General features: G+C 35.6%; 1 protein-coding gene across 5 annotated transcripts in view; it reads left to right on the top strand.

The window, feature by feature from the left end:
* Nucleotides 1-6,059: 6,059 nt before the first annotated feature.
* LOC121969904 (DNA polymerase lambda-like) overlaps nt 6,060-18,646 on the top strand; it is a 96,918-nt gene continuing 84,331 nt past the window's right edge. For 4 of the 5 annotated variants that reach the window (XM_042520223.1, XM_042520221.1, XM_042520222.1 and 1 more), the window contains exons 1-2: nt 6,060-6,338; nt 6,719-6,856. In XM_042520223.1, the coding sequence (XP_042376157.1) occupies nt 6,075-6,338; nt 6,719-6,856 (402 nt within the window). In that variant the 5' untranslated portion in view covers nt 6,060-6,074. Of the gene's footprint in view, nt 6,339-6,715; nt 6,857-18,646 lie in introns of all 5 variants that reach the window. The other variant, XM_042520224.1, reaches the window with a different exon arrangement.

Raw genomic sequence — 18,646 nt, 5'->3', positions numbered from 1 at the left:
AAGCTACTTTCAGTGAGGCTTCCATGAAACTACAACATGGGGGTAGTTTGGTTGGGCCACCTCACAGGACAAACCTCCTCGGTAGCACTATGCATGAGAAAATAGTTTACCCTACATGGTGGAAAGATGGTGCTTTAGGAGGGATTAATTAGCTATAAAATAATTACGAACAGAAAAGAAGAATTAGATTTGTCTTTTACTTATAGCAAGTGCAAATTTAGTATTGTCTTTTACCTTTAGCAAATGCAGATTGTCATTAAGAGTAGCTTTATAATTTTCCTTTGTTTTAGAACTTGCCGTACAGAAAGAATTGAGGATTGATAGAGCTTTAGTTCCTTTCATGATTTCGAAACATGCAGAATTTAGGCTTGGGTTCCTTTGTTGCTGTGATATTGAACCTGAATTTCCTTCGTAAGATTCAGATCAGAGTTTCTTTTGTTTGTAGTGGTCGTTTTAGCAAGTGCTTAGATCTGTTGTCATTTCCTTTTGTTAACACGTAGCTTTAGATCACCTTACCGTGTGGTTTGAGTATTTTAGTTTCGGATTGCAGTAGACAATTTTGTAGCCGAGTAGATTTATCCATTAAGATAAACATGTATATGCACATGCTAGTTCCGTTCTTTAAAGTTGCTAGACCCGAACAATATTATTTTGAGCATTTCGGTTTTCCATTTGCTAATAATTAAGCATGATCAGTTTCCCATTTTGTTAATAGAGCATGAGTAGATTTTTAGTTTTCATTTAGTTCCTAAATTTCTTTGTGTAGCAGTAGGCGTGCACAACAAATGAAGCAATGCAGATTTTAATAAGCAGATTTTTATAAGTATAGCATGCAGATTTGTATAAGTATAGTATGTAGATTTTAATAAGCAGATTTTCATAAGTATTGCTTATAGATTTTGATAAGTATTGCATGCAGAACTCCAATCTTAGAACAGATTTTTATTAAGCTTAATATGCAGAATTTTATTAGCATAGTAGGCTGATTTTTAGTTTAAGCATTTCAAAGTTAGAATTTGCTTAAACATTTCAGTTTCTTTTTAAAGAAGTATTCTTTTAGAAGTATTAACAAGTATAAGAAAGATAAAGAAAAGAAAGAAAAGGCCAAGACCTTAAGTAGATCCCAAAGTCAAGACTTTAGGAATTTTTGGCATACAAGGTGCTTATTAAAATGCCAAGGCATTTAGAGAAGAAGTAATTAAGATTATAATATTTTACTTTATTTAAGAGGCTAGTACCCGACTTCCGAGGTTGTCGTTAAACAAATCCAGGTGTCCAATTCCGAGCTCTTGGCCCTGGTAGACCGAGGTCTGCTCTTTTAGGATTGGTGGCTCACTACCCCAACCTATTAGGGAATGCGCATAAGATGGTACTACGCCTGGGCCTAAGAAGAAAGTTGATTATTATTTTGAAGTATTATAAGTATAAATTTTTGAACAAGTAAAACAAGTTTTACCTAAGTATAAAGTGTTAAAGAATAAGTTTTAAGCAAGTGAAATAAAGAATAAGTTTAGAACAAATGAAATAAGTTTCACTTTGTTTTAAAATCAGCAAGTTGAGTTTTCTTTTATGCTAGCATGTTATTTAAATTAGTTTACTGTTCTTTGTTATTAGAAGAGCATGAGTAGCTTTACATGTTTAGCATTTCAGTATGTTTGTTTCTTTTACTAGTAGATGAGCATGAGTACTTTTCCTTTTGAGCATTCAGCTTTTAGATTTCAGTATATTCACATGCATATCGAGTTTTGTGAGTTAGATAGCGCTTACTAAGCATTTTGCTTATAGATTGCATTTCCTCTTACTATAGATAAAGGAAGATGACGAGGAGGTGCGGATGATGTATGATGCCAGGGCTATGGAAGTCTTGGGACTAGAAAGGAGTTCCTTTAGTCTTCTTTCCTTATTCTTTTTTTCAGTTTCCGCATTTTAGTTATTGTAAACATTTGAGACTGTACTTTACACTCCGTGTCATTCAAGTTTATTCTTGTTCTAGGTTGCATGTAGGATGAGTTCAGTTTAGTAAGTAGATATTTGTGTGTTTGATACTTATTTAACTGCGTGGGTGTTTGATAAATGTGCCAACCACCTGCGGCTGATGTATACTATATTTGTATCTCGGTTTATGGTCACCGGTACAGGGGAGACTCTGTCGAAATTTTTCGGTAGAGACTCTTCGTGGTTTCGATCATACCGGTTAAGTAGAATTAGTAGTTAAGTAACGGTCACCTTAGAGAGTAGTATAGTATAGTAAGAAGGGTGGTTGTTACAATAATAATAATAATAATAATAAAAACCTTTCTCGATCTTTTGAAATAATAAGCTACTTGTATAAAAAGAATTGATAAACTAAAAGGAAAGAGGCTATTGATTTTTACTTGGTTATAATTGGGATGGTTGTTAATCCAAGACTCTGAAGCACTACTCAAATTCTCCTTTCGTCATAGGCGGAGAAGCCTCTTATAAGCGTTGGAAGCACATATAGTGTTGGTTGGTCCTAGAAACATTGCACTGGTTCCACTGTACAAAAATTTTGTACAAGTATCGAACCTTTTCTAACAACCTATTTAACTTAACATTCGGAATTTTGTACATGTGTTCTTTAGAAATTAAATTCGGAATCGCAAATGAAACTTAACATTATTGATTCCAAATTTAACTTATCTGTTCTTAGTGGTTTAGACTTGGATCGCAAACGATGCTTAACATTATTGATCCAAATCCACCCATGTTACAAATTCAATTAAATATTAATTTCAGAAATCAACTTCCAGGTTAAACATGGCGAGGCACTAGGCCTTCTTGGGTATGGGAGCATCCACCACTTCCTAGACAAAGTCTTTCAATGAAATCTAATATTTAATTTCCTTATATAACCCTAGGTTTAACCAAAAGGAACAATCGAATCACAAATTCGAAAAATAAAAAAAAACACAAACATGAATCACAAATTCGAAACCTAGAATCATATGCCTCTTGTGTTTGGTATTTCAAAAAGTATACAAAGAAAACTAGTATGATGCGGAATAGAATTACTAGTTATACCTTTCTTTGTAAACAACAACCTCTTGATCTTCTACCGTATTCCTCTTCTTATCTCGGACGTCGTGTGAGCGACGATCTACCGAGATGAGAACCACCCAAGCTTCCTTCTTCTTCTTGTGAGTTTCGGCCACCACAATAATTCCAAGAATAGATGAGGTTCGGCCACACCACCAAGCTCCAAGGGATGCTAGAAACAAAACCTCCTATCTCTCCTTCTTCCTTAAGCAAGATCCGACCACCAACCAACCTCCTTGAGATGTAGATGCCGCCGGCCAAGGAAGAAGAATAGGAGAGGGAGAGGATGTGAAGGGTAGGTCACCAATCAAGGAAATAGAAGAGAGGAAAACTAGAACATAGGTTATGAGGTTAGGCACCTCTACCCTCTCTTTTATATTCCTTAGTCTTGGCAAATAAGGGAAATTTTATTAAAACTTCCTTATTCTCTTTGCCAATGAAAAGAAAGTTTATAAAAATTCCTTTTCAAACTCAATGTGGCCAGCCATCACAAATCATCCAAGCAAGGAAAGTTTTAAGCACAAAAATTAAAACTTCCTAATTTGTTTCTGGAAATTTTTTAAATAAAAATTTTTCTATTAATTTTTCCTTCATGGTTGGTTATAAAAAGAAATTTTATAATTTAAAATCTCTCTATTAAAACATGTGGATGATTTCCAAAAAGGAAAGTTATCTTTAAAATTAAAATCTTCCTCTCAATCTACAAATAAGGAAAGATATTAAATCTTTTCTTAATCTTTTGTAGAAACTTATAAAAGGAATGATTTAATTTTAAAACTTTCCTTTAAATCATGAGGATGGTTAAAAAAGGAAAGTTTTATCAAAAATTAAAATATTCCTTTTAACTACAAATAAGGAAAGATATCAAACCTTTCACTTAATTTTTTGTAGAAAGCTACAAAATGAAAGATTTAAATTTTAAACTCTCTTTTAAAACCATGGAATCCACATAAGAAAAATTTTAAAAAATAAAATCCTTTTAATATTATTGTGGACGACCACCTAAGCTTGGACTCAAGCTAGGGCCGACCACACTTCAACCCATCCAAGCCATGTCTTGGCCGACCCTTGCTTGGGCTCCAAGCTTGGCTTGGGCGACCACATAAGGATGGGTAAGAAGGTGGGTATGAGTGGGGTATAATACTTTATAAATAAGAGGCTACGATAGGGACCGAGAGGAGGAATTGGTTTTGGTTTCCCGATGAAATTAAGCTTCCCGTGTTCGCCCCGAACACCCAACTTAATTTCATCAATAATAATTCATACCACTAAAGAATTATTATTGAACTACCGCACCAATCCCAAATTACATTTTGGGCTCCTTCTTATTATGAGTGTGTTAATCTCCCTGTGTTTAATATGTCGGATGTCCACTAATTAATTGAGTTACTGACAACTCACTTTAATTAATATCTTAGTCCAAAAGTAGTACCACTCAACCTTATCGTCATGTCGGACTAAGTCCACCTGCAGGGTTTAATATGACAATCTTTATGAGCTCCTCTTGGGGACATTATCAGCCTAGATTACTAGAACATAGTTTCCTTCTATAATCAACAACATATACTCTAAGTAATATCATTTCCCAACTTATCGGGCCTATTGATTTATCGAGCTAAATCTCACCCTTTGGTAAGTCAAAGAAATAAATACTAAATATATGTGCTTGTTATTATATTAGGATTAAAAGCACACACTTCCATAATAACTAAGGTCTTATTCTTTTATTAAGTTAGTATAAAAAGAACTTACCTTAAATGGTCCTGCTCAATACATTCAGAGTGTACTAGTGTAATTTATCAGTCAAGATAAACTAATACCTAATTACACTATGACTATTTCAATGGTTTGTTCCTTTCCATCTTAGTCGCGAGCTACTGTTTATAATTTATAAAGAACCGATAATATGATCTTCTGTGTATGACACCACACACCATGCTATCTACAATATAAATTAATTGAACAACTACACTTAGCATAAATGTAGACATTTTTTACCAATGTGATTCTTTATTTTAAAATAAATATTTACAAAATCTAGACTTTTAGTATACACTCTAACACATAATCGTAGAGCACTTAAACAAACGCGTATACAAGTCATGCTAGACTACTGAATCAGAGCTATATTTATAGCCCTGTCCAGGGGGCTTGAAAGAGTTTCAGGTGCCTAGAGGGGATAAGATTTTATCCCCGTCGTGATGACTCGCGCTACGTAGAGTTTGGCTAAGTTTCCAACTCTGGGCACCCGGAACCAAAAAGTCAGCCTCTATTGACTTTTTGGTCCGGGTCTTCTGGTCCGGTTCCACTCGCTTGGGTTTGGGTCTTCCGCTTCAATTTTGCTTGCTTCGGTGATCTCGACCATTCAGAATAGGGCTCACTCGAACCCAACTTCCGACCTTCGAATAATCTTCCACTTTAGCTTCTCGTCTCTTGGAAACACTGCGCGCCTTCTTCTCGTCCGTCACCATACTCTTCCGCAGCACCTTGTCCCTCAGACGCACCGAATCCATCGACTCTCTTCCGTGTCATCTTTCTCGCTAGCTGCGTCTTTCACTCGACTTCCTGTGCTCTTAAATTCTTACACACTTAAACACAAGGGTTAAAGACCAACATGGCCTAACATAACTTGGTTAATTACAACAAAACTATCTTTGAATACTAACTTAACTATCACAAAATTCAATATAGTTTCTATTTTTCATTTGGTGTTTAAACTCTATATTCATTATTTTTCACTCCTATATGTCTATTTATATCTCATGCGACAATACTCATGTGATAATATTTTATGATTCAACCATCGCACCGTCTTATAAGGATGGTAGAATATTTTATAATGCCTCATTTAAGTGGCGATCATCTAAAATTAATAGAAAATTAAAGTGTTATGAATCAATTATGCCGATTTGGATTTTGATTTACATGAAAATTTAAAAATAAAACAGTAGTTTGGGAAAATCTATTTGTATGGTAAAATGGCAAAAGGGGGAAACAAAAAGACTTAAATCGTCTGTATGTACGATTTGATCGACGCCATAGCAGCTTCGGTTGTTCATCCCTCCTGCAGAACACGCGTCATCTCTCCGCCGGCGGCTACCGACTATGAAGAAGACGTTGCTTTCGTGGTTGCGAGCTTGATTTATTATTATTATTTTTGGATGTCCCGAAAAGGAGGCTCCAAGAAGCCGCAGCATTCTTCTCCTCCAGATTCCGATGGCATGTTCCAGGGCATGGTCGTCTTCTTGCTCCCCAAGGGCGTCCAACTCCGAAGGCTTCAGGTATATCGTTCTTCGTTCCCCGTTTCCTTTTCAGTCTTGATGCAATGCCGCAAAGAGCTTTGTGCGGGTTTAGGTTAAAGAACCAACGGGAGCTGCCGTATCTTCATTTTGCATGCTAACTGCGTTATACTTGATCTAATATTAGGTCCAAATATAACATAAGTTGCCTTGGTCTCCTATTTTAACTGCATTGCAATAACTAAATTCTACGAATTCTGCACTTATAATTTGAAGCTTAGTTGTTCGTGTTGATTAATTGTTAAACATTAACAAATTATGCCTTTCTCCTTTCATCGGGGAGTGCACTTTATAATAGTTTTGCCTAAGTTTTTTTTTTAAAAAATGTATTTTACGGGAACTGATTGGACATTTGCCAGTAGGTATGGAGGCAGAAGCTGACCCAAATGGGAGCTGTGGTTGGTGATAATCTTTCTAAGAAAGTAACCCATATCTTTGCTACCAACTATGACATGTTTCTACAACAATTGAGCCCGGAAAAGTTGTCTCAATTTAAAGGAGTAAGCTTCATTTTTCGCTGATGCTTTTGTTTAGATGATCTTCAATGATTCTTGTTTAAACCTTTTCAATGACCTATATAGCAAACAAGTGTAAATAAAAAAAATGCCATTTTAAAATTATTCGGACTACTAAAATAATTTGGGTCTAGGTCTAAATAAAAATAATTTTGGGTAAGTGCTCAAGTCCTCTTGTATAAAAGCAAAGGGATGTATAACATTGTGTGAATTATAGGGATATTAAGCTAACGAGTTATACTATGTGTTACAGTCAAAATTTATCGGTTCACGGGATCTGGTGCTCCCTGCAAGAATAACCATGCGTCAGAGGGCTTGTGGGGAGTCATCCTAGTGAGGCCTCTCTGATGCCTAAGTCATCATGGGTATTCCAAGGAAGAAGGTAAAAAATGTAGAAGTTGAGAAACTTAGATTAGGATTAGTGTAAAAACATATCCCTTTTCACCATTACCTCGCTATTTATATACCCTCATGCTCACAACCCTAACGATTAATGGATTACGAGTTGCAGGTTGTGGGTGCTGGAGAGGCATTATTATCGGGGGTAACACTATAAAACATTGGGAAGGAGCCATAGAAAAAAGATTAAGAAATTATATCAAAGTGACCAGAAATTAATTTAAATTCATTCTTAAAAAGTCGACAATAGAAGCTATACATCTCTCAATATCATGAAAAGAAGTAAGTCTTATGCATAATATTCATTGACCTTAAAAAAGCTTATAGCCGAGTCTTGAGGGAAATTATATAAAGAATTCTAGAAAAAAAAACAAAAGATTTAGGCTTAGTTGACTAAAGACAAAATATATGGAATTTAGTTTACTAGTAGTTAGATGTAGCAGGATAATTATTAAGATAGGAAATAATGAGTTATCTATAACTGAGAGCTTTAAGTATCTAGATTTATTTTTGTAAAAGGATGGAGACGTTGATAGAGATGTTTTATATATGATATAGGTAGGATGATTGAAATGGAGGAGGACATCATGCATTCATTGTAAGGTACCTCTAAAGCTTAAAAAGAAGTTTTATAAAATGATGGATAAGGATGAAAGTCCCAGAGATGATGATGTAAGGTAGATGTGGGGATATATGAGGATGAATTGGATAAGAAAAGAGAATATTAGAAAGAAAGTCAGACTTTTGTACCTATTGAAAGAAGACTTTGAGACATGCATTTAAGATGGTATGAACATGTACTTGGATAATCAATAAATGCCCCAATTAGGTGATGTGAGACTATGACAAATATGTATATTAATTGAGGAAGAGGGAGATCAAAGAATGCTGGGTTAGCAACCATAAAATTGGAAGATATTTATTTAAATATAGATGATGATATGAGGGGATCAAACCCAATGGAGTAGGAGGATCCTTATAGCCGACCTCATTTAGTAGGATAAAAGTTTAGTTGGTGTTGTTGTCTAAATAAAAATAAGTTTCTATTATATTATTTTAAGTTATTTTGCCGTAATCTTATTGTAAGGCCTATAAAAATGACTACCATCCTATTGTTATATTAATTGAAGGAGTAATATAAACTACTTTTTTATATATCCTTTTTTAACTAAATCACCACCTTAGGCATGCGATTGTGACTCATTAGTTGAAGTACATAACTCTATTTTGAGCTGCATCACATATGTGGAGAACGATATGAGTAAAGTAGAACTCTTATCTTGGATCCATGGACAAAACAAATGAATTGTTCATCTTACATAAAGTAGTATTACTTTGAAAGGTAAACAAACTCATTGTAAGTGATCATGATAAAACCATCCAAAGATATATATTACTAACATGTCAGCTTGAAAATATGGAATACCAAGAGTAATCATGTATTAAAATGCATTCTACCTTATAAAAAAAATACAAGAATATGAAAATTTCCACTTTATCTTCAAATGTTTTAGGTGGTCCACTAATCGTCTTCATGTTTGATAGAAGTGCAAAATTATTTTATGTTGTTAAAACTTTTATTCCCCGACAAGATGATAGGTGTGATAATTTTATGCAAAAATATAAGTGGGAAAAATAATTGGCTGTTATTCCTCAACGAAAAAGATACATATTTTTATAGTTATAATGGGTGTATCACATCCCAACAATAAAGGAATAAAAAATATTATCCTACTATATTTACAAAATACTACCAAATCACATAAAATCCTATTCTACAAAATCATATAAAATCCTATCAAATCAAATAATTTGATATCAAATATTGGACTAAATCATATAGGATTTTTATGTTAATCTTGTTGGGCGTTACAGAAGACGAAAGGGTTTGTCTCTTTCGTTGCTGCAAACACTCATTTGCTGCAAAACGCCAAGGAGACGAAGGGGTGTCCTTTCCCCTTCGTCTTCCTCAACCTTCTTATTTAAGGTGCGTCTAAGCCATGAGAAGAGGGACAGTGGAGAAGGTTTCAAATGTGATCAGTGAGGGTAGAAGGGTGCGGTGACGGTGATTTGGTCGAGCAAAGGAGAACGTCCAGAGGCTGGGATTTGGCTCGTGAACTTTGAAGTGCTTTCCGATTGCCCCATGATCGTGCTTCCGACAGCGGCAGCCTCTTCGTCGACCGGTGTCTTCAGTTGCGATTTCTTCGGGAGATCACTGTGAGTGGTTACTGCTTTCGTTTTGTTTTATTTCATGCTCTCAAAAAGACCTACAATGGTATCAGAGCCATAGATTCGAAAGCATGAAAATTGCCGCGGAAAAGCTCGCGTTTTTTTCTTCTTCTGTCGCAAAGAAGAAGATGAATAGTGAATACTGTTCATCAATTGAATCGATTAACCAATCGATTCAATTGAATTGAATCGATTGAAATTGCAGTTCAATCGATTCAAAATTGCGCAGATTTCTTGGATCGATTGAAGAGAAGAAAAAAAATGCGAACAGTGCTTTTTGACGAAGCACAGTGAAAAAAAAACCCTCATTGAATCGATTCATGAATCGATTAAAGGCATGAACAGTAGTTTTTTTTCGAAGCACAGTGAATCATGCGAAAAAAAATGTTAATTAATGATACATTTTTCTTTGCATGAAAAAACAATGTTAACTTTTGTTTAAATTTTAATTAAATATATTTATTAATTAATTAAATACATACTAAAATGTATTATTAATTAATAAATAAATATTTAATTAATTTATGGTTCAATTTACTGAAAATGGAACCCTACCAACTTGTCCAATCAAACTCAATTCTAGTTTAAATTATTAGTTGATTTAAGCAGACCAATTTGATTCAATGATACCTAAAGCTGGTTCAAATTATTTGTTAGTTTAATCAGATCGGTTTATTATTGAATTAATTAGGGTGATCTTGATTACAGTAGTTGGGTTGATCAAATATGACCGGATTAGTTCTGTTGTGTCAGATTTGATCATAAAAATTAGATTTGTTCTAATGGGTCAGACTTAATCCAATGGGCATTGGATGAATCAAACGGACCTGAGTTTGATCAATAAGTCTGAGATTGACTTAAATGGGCTTAAATAATAACAGAACATAGGTCAGAAATCCCTGTCCAATTAGATTAGTTCTAATGAGGACAATAGATTAAGCTTATGATCCGGATTCCTGATCGACTGATCCAATATGTCAGTCACATGAGACTTCCCAAAATAAGGAAATTTGTTTTTCTTAATTGTTTATGCATTCTGTATATTTTGTTCTATATGTGGGAATTGAATTGGACCAGCTTTTATTACTGGTCTGTCGGTTTTGTACTGACATCATGATTTTCAATTCCAGAAACAAAGAACGATATACACGATGACTAGTCGCAATGAACGACAACATGAGCTATGGGAGGAGATCAAGAAGCTAGAATATAACCCGGATCACGGAGTCGGTAGGCTTATTGGTCGGCTTGATTGGTTGTTCTGGAATCTTGAGCAAGAAGGGTATCAAGTCCAGGAAACAGAAAGAAGATGGTCTCTGGTTTATTCATTATCGGAACATCTAAGGCAGATTGCATTTTAACTTTGGGATGATTCTGATGGGCACATCTCATACTCAGAGATGTGTAGACAGTTATTTCATTTGGAATGGGGTCCTAATGAATCTGAAGAGAATCCAGATTCCAAAGATATGGATCTCGAAGAATCTGAGGAGGATCCATAAATAGATTCTGAAGATTTAGAGGAGGATCCAAATCCCGCAGAATCTGAAGATGGTCCGGAAATGAACCTCGAAGAATTTGAAGAGGATTCAGAAATGAATCCTGAAGATTTTGAGGAGGATCCAGAGATGGATCCCGAGGAGGATCTAGAGATGGATCCTGAAGAATTAGAGGAGGATCCTCAAGAGTGTGTAGAAGATCCAGAAATGGATTTGATGGATATATCTGAGGCTGAACCACCCATCATAGAATCCGGGACAAACGGGATGCAATTACCCACTGCTCTAGCATTTATCCTAGTGGGAGTAGTGCTAGCTTATCTATGTTACTAGTGTTCTGTTTATTGTTGTTATGTACGAACAGTGTTAGCTCATCCAGTTTTTGAGTCATGTAATAATTTCCGTCGTTATGTATGAACAGAATTATATAATGAAAAGTTATGTTATATGTTAACAAACTTGGAAATGATTAGTTCATTTCATGACATGATTAGTTCATGTGAATATGATTCGTTCATATATCCATATGATTAGTTCATATGAAAAATGATTAGTTCATTTTAATAATGATTCGTTCATTAGATGGGATATGTGTAATATGATTGATCAGTGTTGATTATATTAGAACATACAAATGATGAGTGAAAACAATATTATCACTTAATTTTGTAAATTAACTCTAATTTACACTGAGTCAATAAATAATTACACATATATGAATTACACTGAAATAATAAATAATGTGTTCATTTATGTAGATCATGACAACTAAAAACATTATAACTGAACTCAATAAGGGTGAGAAATTATATGAGGATAACTACAAAATCTGGCACCTCAAGATACAATACGTTCTTGAGGAACAAGAAGTTCTAGAGGCTGTAAATCAAATCATGGAGGAATCGATTGATGGTTCTACAACACAGCACAGACGTGACCTTGATGCCTATAAAGCATGGAAAAGGAAGAGCTCCATTGCTAAGGGTATATTGATTAGTTCAATGGTGGATGACCTGATACTTGAGTATGAGTCATTACCATCTGCTCATGCTGTCTGGGCAGCCCTTAGAGAGAAGTACAAGTAAGTCTGAGCAAGCTCCGTCAGTTAACTATCAAGTTTGATAGCTATAAAAAATGCTCGAATGTTACTATGACCCAACATCTCAGGGAGATGGATAACATAATTCGAGAGCTTAAGACTGCTGGTTATGCGTTGACCGATGAACAACATGTTCAAGCAGTTATGCGTTCCTTTCCTGATTATTGGGAAACGATGAAACAGAATCTGACCCACAGTGAGAGTATCAAGACTTTCACCGATGTCTCACGTCATGTTGAACTTGAGGCGGAGAGGATTGAATTCGCAAGGATTTCTGGTCAAGCTTTTGTAGCTGAAGGTTCTGGTTCCAAGAATAAGAAAAGATGGTTTGAGAAAGAAAAGGGAAAAGAAAAGGAGGGTAGTGCTGTTACTGTTAAAAACCAAATCAAGAAGAAAGGAAAGAGATATGGACAAAGACCTATGAGCAAGTTGACTTGCTTCAACTATGGTAAGAAGAGCCATTTTCCTCGGGAGTGTACTGAGCCTAAAAAGGTAGATCCAACTTTGTCTTCTTTCCACGAGCAATATGTTGCAAGTACAGTGTTGTTAGCTGATTCGTATCCTTTGTGGATTATAGATTCAGGAGCAACGAACCACGTAGCTCGTGATCGAGTTACATATGTGGAGTACCGTCGGGTACCAGCTGGCAACAAATGGATATATGTAGGAAACAATGCAAGAATTGAAGTAAAAGGAATTGACACTGGCAAGCTCAACCTACGTGATGGAGGCACCTTGTTTCTTCGTGATGTCCTGTATGCTCCTGAGATTCGACGGAATCTGGTTTCTGTCATTTGTCTTCTTGATTTAGGTTACAATGTAAATGTTTATAGCCGTTGTCTGGAATTTCGAATTAAATTTGTGTTAATTGGATATGCATATGTAACAAATGGTTTTATGGTTCTTGATGTAGAACCAAATAATAATGATGGTTGTTTTTCAAACATTGCTCTTACTAGTAATGCTGATGTTAATGATGAAATTTGGCATGCTAGATTGGGACATATAGGACAAGAACGAATGAATAGATTAGCTAAGGAGGGCCTCTTAGGCACTCATGCTAAGATTAACTTGTCTATATGTGAGCATTGTCTTGCTGGAAAGATGACTAGGAAATTATTTAGTAAGGCTATTAGGGCCGAATCACCATTGCAATTAATTCATTCAGATATTTGTGGTCCGATGAATATGAAGGCTAGAAATGAGAGTTCTTATTTCATTACATTTATTGATGACTTCATACGTTTTGGTCATGTGTATTTGATTTCTCACAAATCTGAAGCATTGGATTGCTTTATTCGTTACTTGAACGAAGTTGAGAATCAATTGGAACGTAAGGTTAAAACCTTGCGCACTGACCGTGGAGGTGAATATTTGTCTGATCAGTTCAAGACAATGTGTAATGAGAAAGGGATTATTAGACAGCTAACTATCCCTGGAACTCCACAACAAAATGAGGTTGCTGAAAAAAGAAATAGGACTCTTCTTGAAATGGTTAGGTCTATGATGACGTAGGCTAATTTGCCAATCTTCTATTGGGGAGATGCATTATTAGTTGCGACCTATATACTTAACAAAGTGCCTTCAAAGTCAGTTCCATCTACCCTACATGAACGTTGGACAGGCAGAAAGCCGGATTTAAGTAATCTGAGACCTTGGGGGTCAGCTGCCTACGTTCATGATAAGACTCACGAACATGGAAAATTAGGATCTAGAGGTAAGAAGTGTATCTTTATAAGGTAGACTTCTAAGGGTTATGTTTTTATTGGTGAGCGACAAGATGAAACCATCTCTGAAATAGAGTTAAGAGATGATACTTTTCTTAAAACTGAATTCCCAACACGAGGTAAAGTTGATAAGACAATTCCTCTATATGAGATAGAGGAGGAGGATAATGTTCCTTTATCAACAGATCAGGAGATGCCTGAATCTAGTCAACCGAATGAGAGTAATTTGCCACTGAATGAGTCAGTTTCTTAACAGTCTAACCTTCGAAGAAGTAGTCGTCAGATTATTCCTCGGAGAAGGTTTGATATTGAGAATGAGGCATTGATGGTTCTCCCAGTTGATGATGAGGAACCTCGAACAGTTGAGGAAGCTTTGAGAAGCTCAGTTAGAAAAGAATGGAAAATTGCAAATGGATGAAGAAATGGAGTCAATGAGAAAGAATCAAGTTTGTGATTTAGTCGATCTTCCTCCGGGCCGAAGGGCTATTGGGAATAAGTGGATTTTCAAAGTAAAGAGGAAAGTAGATGGATCGATTAATCGATACAAAGTTTGATTAGTTGTAAAAGGATATACCCAAATGGAGGGTATTGACTTTGAAGAGACATTCTCCCCAGTTGTGAAGTTTGTGTCAATACGTGTCATCCTAACTATAGTAGCACAATATGACATGGAATTACATCAGATGGATGTAAAAACGGCTTTCCTTAATGGTAATCTTGACGAAGAAATCTATATGGTACAACCAGAAGGTTATATTGCTAAAGGCTAAGAGAAAAGAGTATGTAGACTTCAGAAGTCTATATATGGGCTAAAGCAAGTGTCAAGACAATGGAACATAAAATTTAATGAAGTAATATTGTCTTATGGTTTCGAAATGATCAATGAGGATCATTGTGTTTACCTAAGAAAGGAAAAAGGAAAGTTTGTCATTTTATCATTATATGTTGATGATATGCTAATAGCTGGAAGCGACATAAAGTGTGTGATAGAAGTCAAAAGTTGGCTTTCATCACAATTTGACATAATAGATATGGGAGAAACAGAGTACATCTTAGGAGTAAAGATTGCTAGAGACCGATCAAAGAGGCTTTTGGGTTTGTCTCAAGAAGCTTATATCACTAAGATGCTGCAACACTTCAATATGTCAGATTGCAACGTTGAACAGACGCCTATAGTGAAAGGTACTGTCTTGAGCAAAAGTATGTATCTCAAGACTCCTGAGGAAATAGCCGAAATGAAGAAGAAACCATATGCCAGTGCCATTGGTAGTTTGATGTACACTATGTTGTGTACTCGTCCTGATATAAGCTATGTTGTTGGCTTAGTTAGTCGTTTCCAGTCAAACCTAGGATCGAGACACTGGAAAGCGGTGAAGAGGATATTCAAATATCTCAAAGGAACAGCGAATTATTGCCTCTGCTTCCAAGGATCAAATATGAGTCTAAGTGACTACACAGATGCAGATTTGGCAGGGGACCTTGATGACAGAAAATCCAAGAAGCAGGCTTGTGTAGCCTTGTCAACAATGGAAGCTGGGTATGTGGCTTGTGCAGCGGCTGTGCAAGAGGCTGTCTGACTAAGAAGGTTCCTGAAGCATCTGAAGATTGTTGAGGATAGTGGGAGTCCTGTTACTGTATACTGTGATAGTCAAGCTGCAATAACTTTTTCCAAGGATCCCAAATATCACAGCAAAGACAAGCATATAGAAATTAAGTATAATTTTGTAAGGGATATTGTTGACAAGAAAAAGGTGATTCTTGAGTACATCCCTACACAAAATATGCTTGCTGATCCTTTTACTAAGCTATTAACTAAAGAGTCATTTCATAGACATGTGAAGTCTTTGGGACTTCGAAGAATGTAACTAATTGTAAAGATATTTTGATAAATGAAAAATACCATGATCTATTCAGTGTATATGTCTTTGTTACATTCGAATAAAAGTCTCGATAAACACGTTGGCAGATTGGGATTGGTCCACTCACATGGACAATCATCTCTATTTGTTGAGTACAAATAAAGGTGAGACCGTTGCTTATGGGACAACTTATGTAGCTGTGAATGGAGACATACCCATAAGTTAAGGTCGCCTTGATAATTGTGTCAAGATAAGATCATTTGTATAATGATTGGAGTAAATGCACCCACCATTTACTGAATCTGTTTAAAGGCCAGATTAGAATTCATATGTTGAATTCAGGATTAGACATTAGGTATATCTAGATCGAAATATGTACGATGTTAAATTTTGGGAAAAACATGCGCTCTTTTTGGTAAAGAGAATAACATCGTAGCATGTAATTCATACCACATGTGCTATGGCGACAAGAAGGGTAGTAGGAGAATGGATCCCTGCTTCTCTACTATGTGAGACCCTTGAGATTATAAGTTAATCTCGATCTCACCCTAAGTGACTATTTAGCTGTCTACTTGAAGTTCTGATCAGTGTCTGTTACTTTAGCATGTTTCCTATTGGCTATGAATGATTCAGTCTATGGAGCATAACTAGGAAAGCGACTGATTAGAATGAATAGATTCTAGCTAAAAAGGAAGATTAAGATTGATTTACATATGTGACATTTGTTCACTAGTACCGGTTACATTTTTAGTTCAGTACATAAAATGTAATTGTGAATAATTTGTTTGATTGGAGATGTTGAATATGCTCTTGACATATGATCAATATGAGAGATTAGAGATGTTCATAATGATGTAAATAATTTAATCTGGGGTAAAGGCAAGTTATTTATGTCTCTGATTCGTTTATGGACATTTATGTCTCTGATTCGTTCTATGGAGCAGCTAAGTAAGGTGTGACAATCTTCTTAGCAATTGAATACTCAGTGTGCTTACTGTCGCACGAACCATTTTCCTTAATGTATAGAATGAATGTTCTGATCTGGTTTTCGTGACTTGATCTTCATAAAGTCTATGTGACTAATTTGATCTTTGTGACTAATTTGCTTTGGTCTTCGTGACTTGATCCTCATAAAGTCTATGTGACTTATTTGGTCTTTGTGACTATTGTCGCTCTGGCCTTCGTGACATGATCACCTTGTAGTCTATGTGACTGACATGGTCTATGTGACCATATAATCTTATGGATTGACTTGGACGAGTGGGAGATGTTGGGCGTTACAGAAGACGAAAGAGTTCGTCTCTTTCGTTGCTGCAAACGCTCATTTGCTGCAAAACGCCAAGGAGACGAAGGGGTGTCCTTTCCCCTTCGTCTTCCTCAACCTTCTTATTTAAGGTGCGTCCAAGCCATGAGAAGAGGGACAGTGGAGAAGGTTTCAAAGGTGATCAGTGAGGGCAGAAGGGTGAGGTGACGGTGATTTGGTCGAGCAAAGGAGAACGTCCAGAGGCTGGGACTTGGCTCGTGAACTTTGAAGTGCTTTTCGGTTGCCCCGTGATCGTGCTTCCGATAGTGGCAGCCTCTTCGCCGACCGGCGTCTTCAGTTGCGATTTCTTCGGGAGATCACTGTGAGTGGTTTCCGCTTTCGTTTCGTTTTATTTCATGCTCTCAAAAAGACCTACAAATCTTCACTTCCCTCAAGCTTAGCCGACTCAAGTTTGCTAACAAGAAATTCATGAATTTGTTCTAATAATTCTTTTGTAAGTAAAACAACTGCTTGATGAGTAGTAGGAACATATTCAACACTAGGATTCCCTTTCTCTTGCTTTTCCTTAATGAAGTATCCATTAACTTCAACGTATTTGGTTCTATACTAATAGTTGATTTATTGCCACAAAAATGCTGCATAGGACTTTCAAACTCTATCTTTAATTTTTTCTTCACTCTTCTCATCTAGACAAGTTCGCACACTCCATGGGCCATAGATATGTACTTGGCTTTTACACTACTTCTTGCAACAACGAATTATTTTTTATTGTGCTAGTTACCAAATTTCCCCATACTAATGTAGAATAGTCATATCTTGACTTTCGATTAGTGATTGATCGAACCCAATCTTTATCAGTGAATGCTCTCACTCTTTGATCATTATTTTTTGCAAAAAAAAAATCTCTTTTCCCTAGTTTGTTTCCAGTACCTTAGATTTCTATATACTCCTTGGCATGGTGAGTGCATATATCGACTTACTAAACTTACTACAAAAGCAATGTCCGGTGAGTATGTGAGAGAAATATTTTTGACAAGATGTGAATAGCTTTATTCATCAGTCTTCTCTCAAACATTCTTCCTTTATTTCCTAACACAATCAATGTTTCACTGGCTTATATCCCAACATACTTATTTCTTGAAAGAGATCTAATGTGTACTTTCTTTGAGAGACCAAGATGCCCTTTTTGCATATAACAATTTCCATTCCTAGACAATACTTACACCATGGCTACCGATATCATGCTGTCCGGTCACAAAATTTACTATTCCACGGGACGATCTACATCTACACGGTACTTACACCATGACTGCAAGGTCATCACAACCTCGTAGAGGGTGTTGGCCCCCCTTGGGGCATTTGTAGCGTCGCGATTTTTTATTTTTTAATATTTTTTTAATTATTTGTTAAACAATATTTTCTTTTCCCTATTATTTTTTTTATACATTATTTGTTTTCTTTATTACTAGTTTTTCCCCCTCTTTCGTGTATTATTTTTTTCTCTAAAATAAATAAAGAGAAAAAAAATACCTTTAAGATAAATAGAGGAAAAACAAAACTTCTTAACCTCTTTAAAGATGATTACCCTTTTTCATTCTTAGAAAAAAATTTTAAATATAATATAATTTCTAACTTTATAAAATGTATTACTACTAATAAACTAAATTAATTTATATATAAATTAGATTTAATTTTAAAT

This window comes from Zingiber officinale, chromosome 4A, assembly GCF_018446385.1.
Source record: "Zingiber officinale cultivar Zhangliang chromosome 4A, Zo_v1.1, whole genome shotgun sequence".
NCBI classification, from domain to species: Eukaryota; Viridiplantae; Streptophyta; class Magnoliopsida; order Zingiberales; family Zingiberaceae; genus Zingiber; species Zingiber officinale.
The sequence above is the reverse complement of the archived record's forward strand: the minus strand, read 5'-3'. Positions and strand labels throughout refer to the sequence as shown.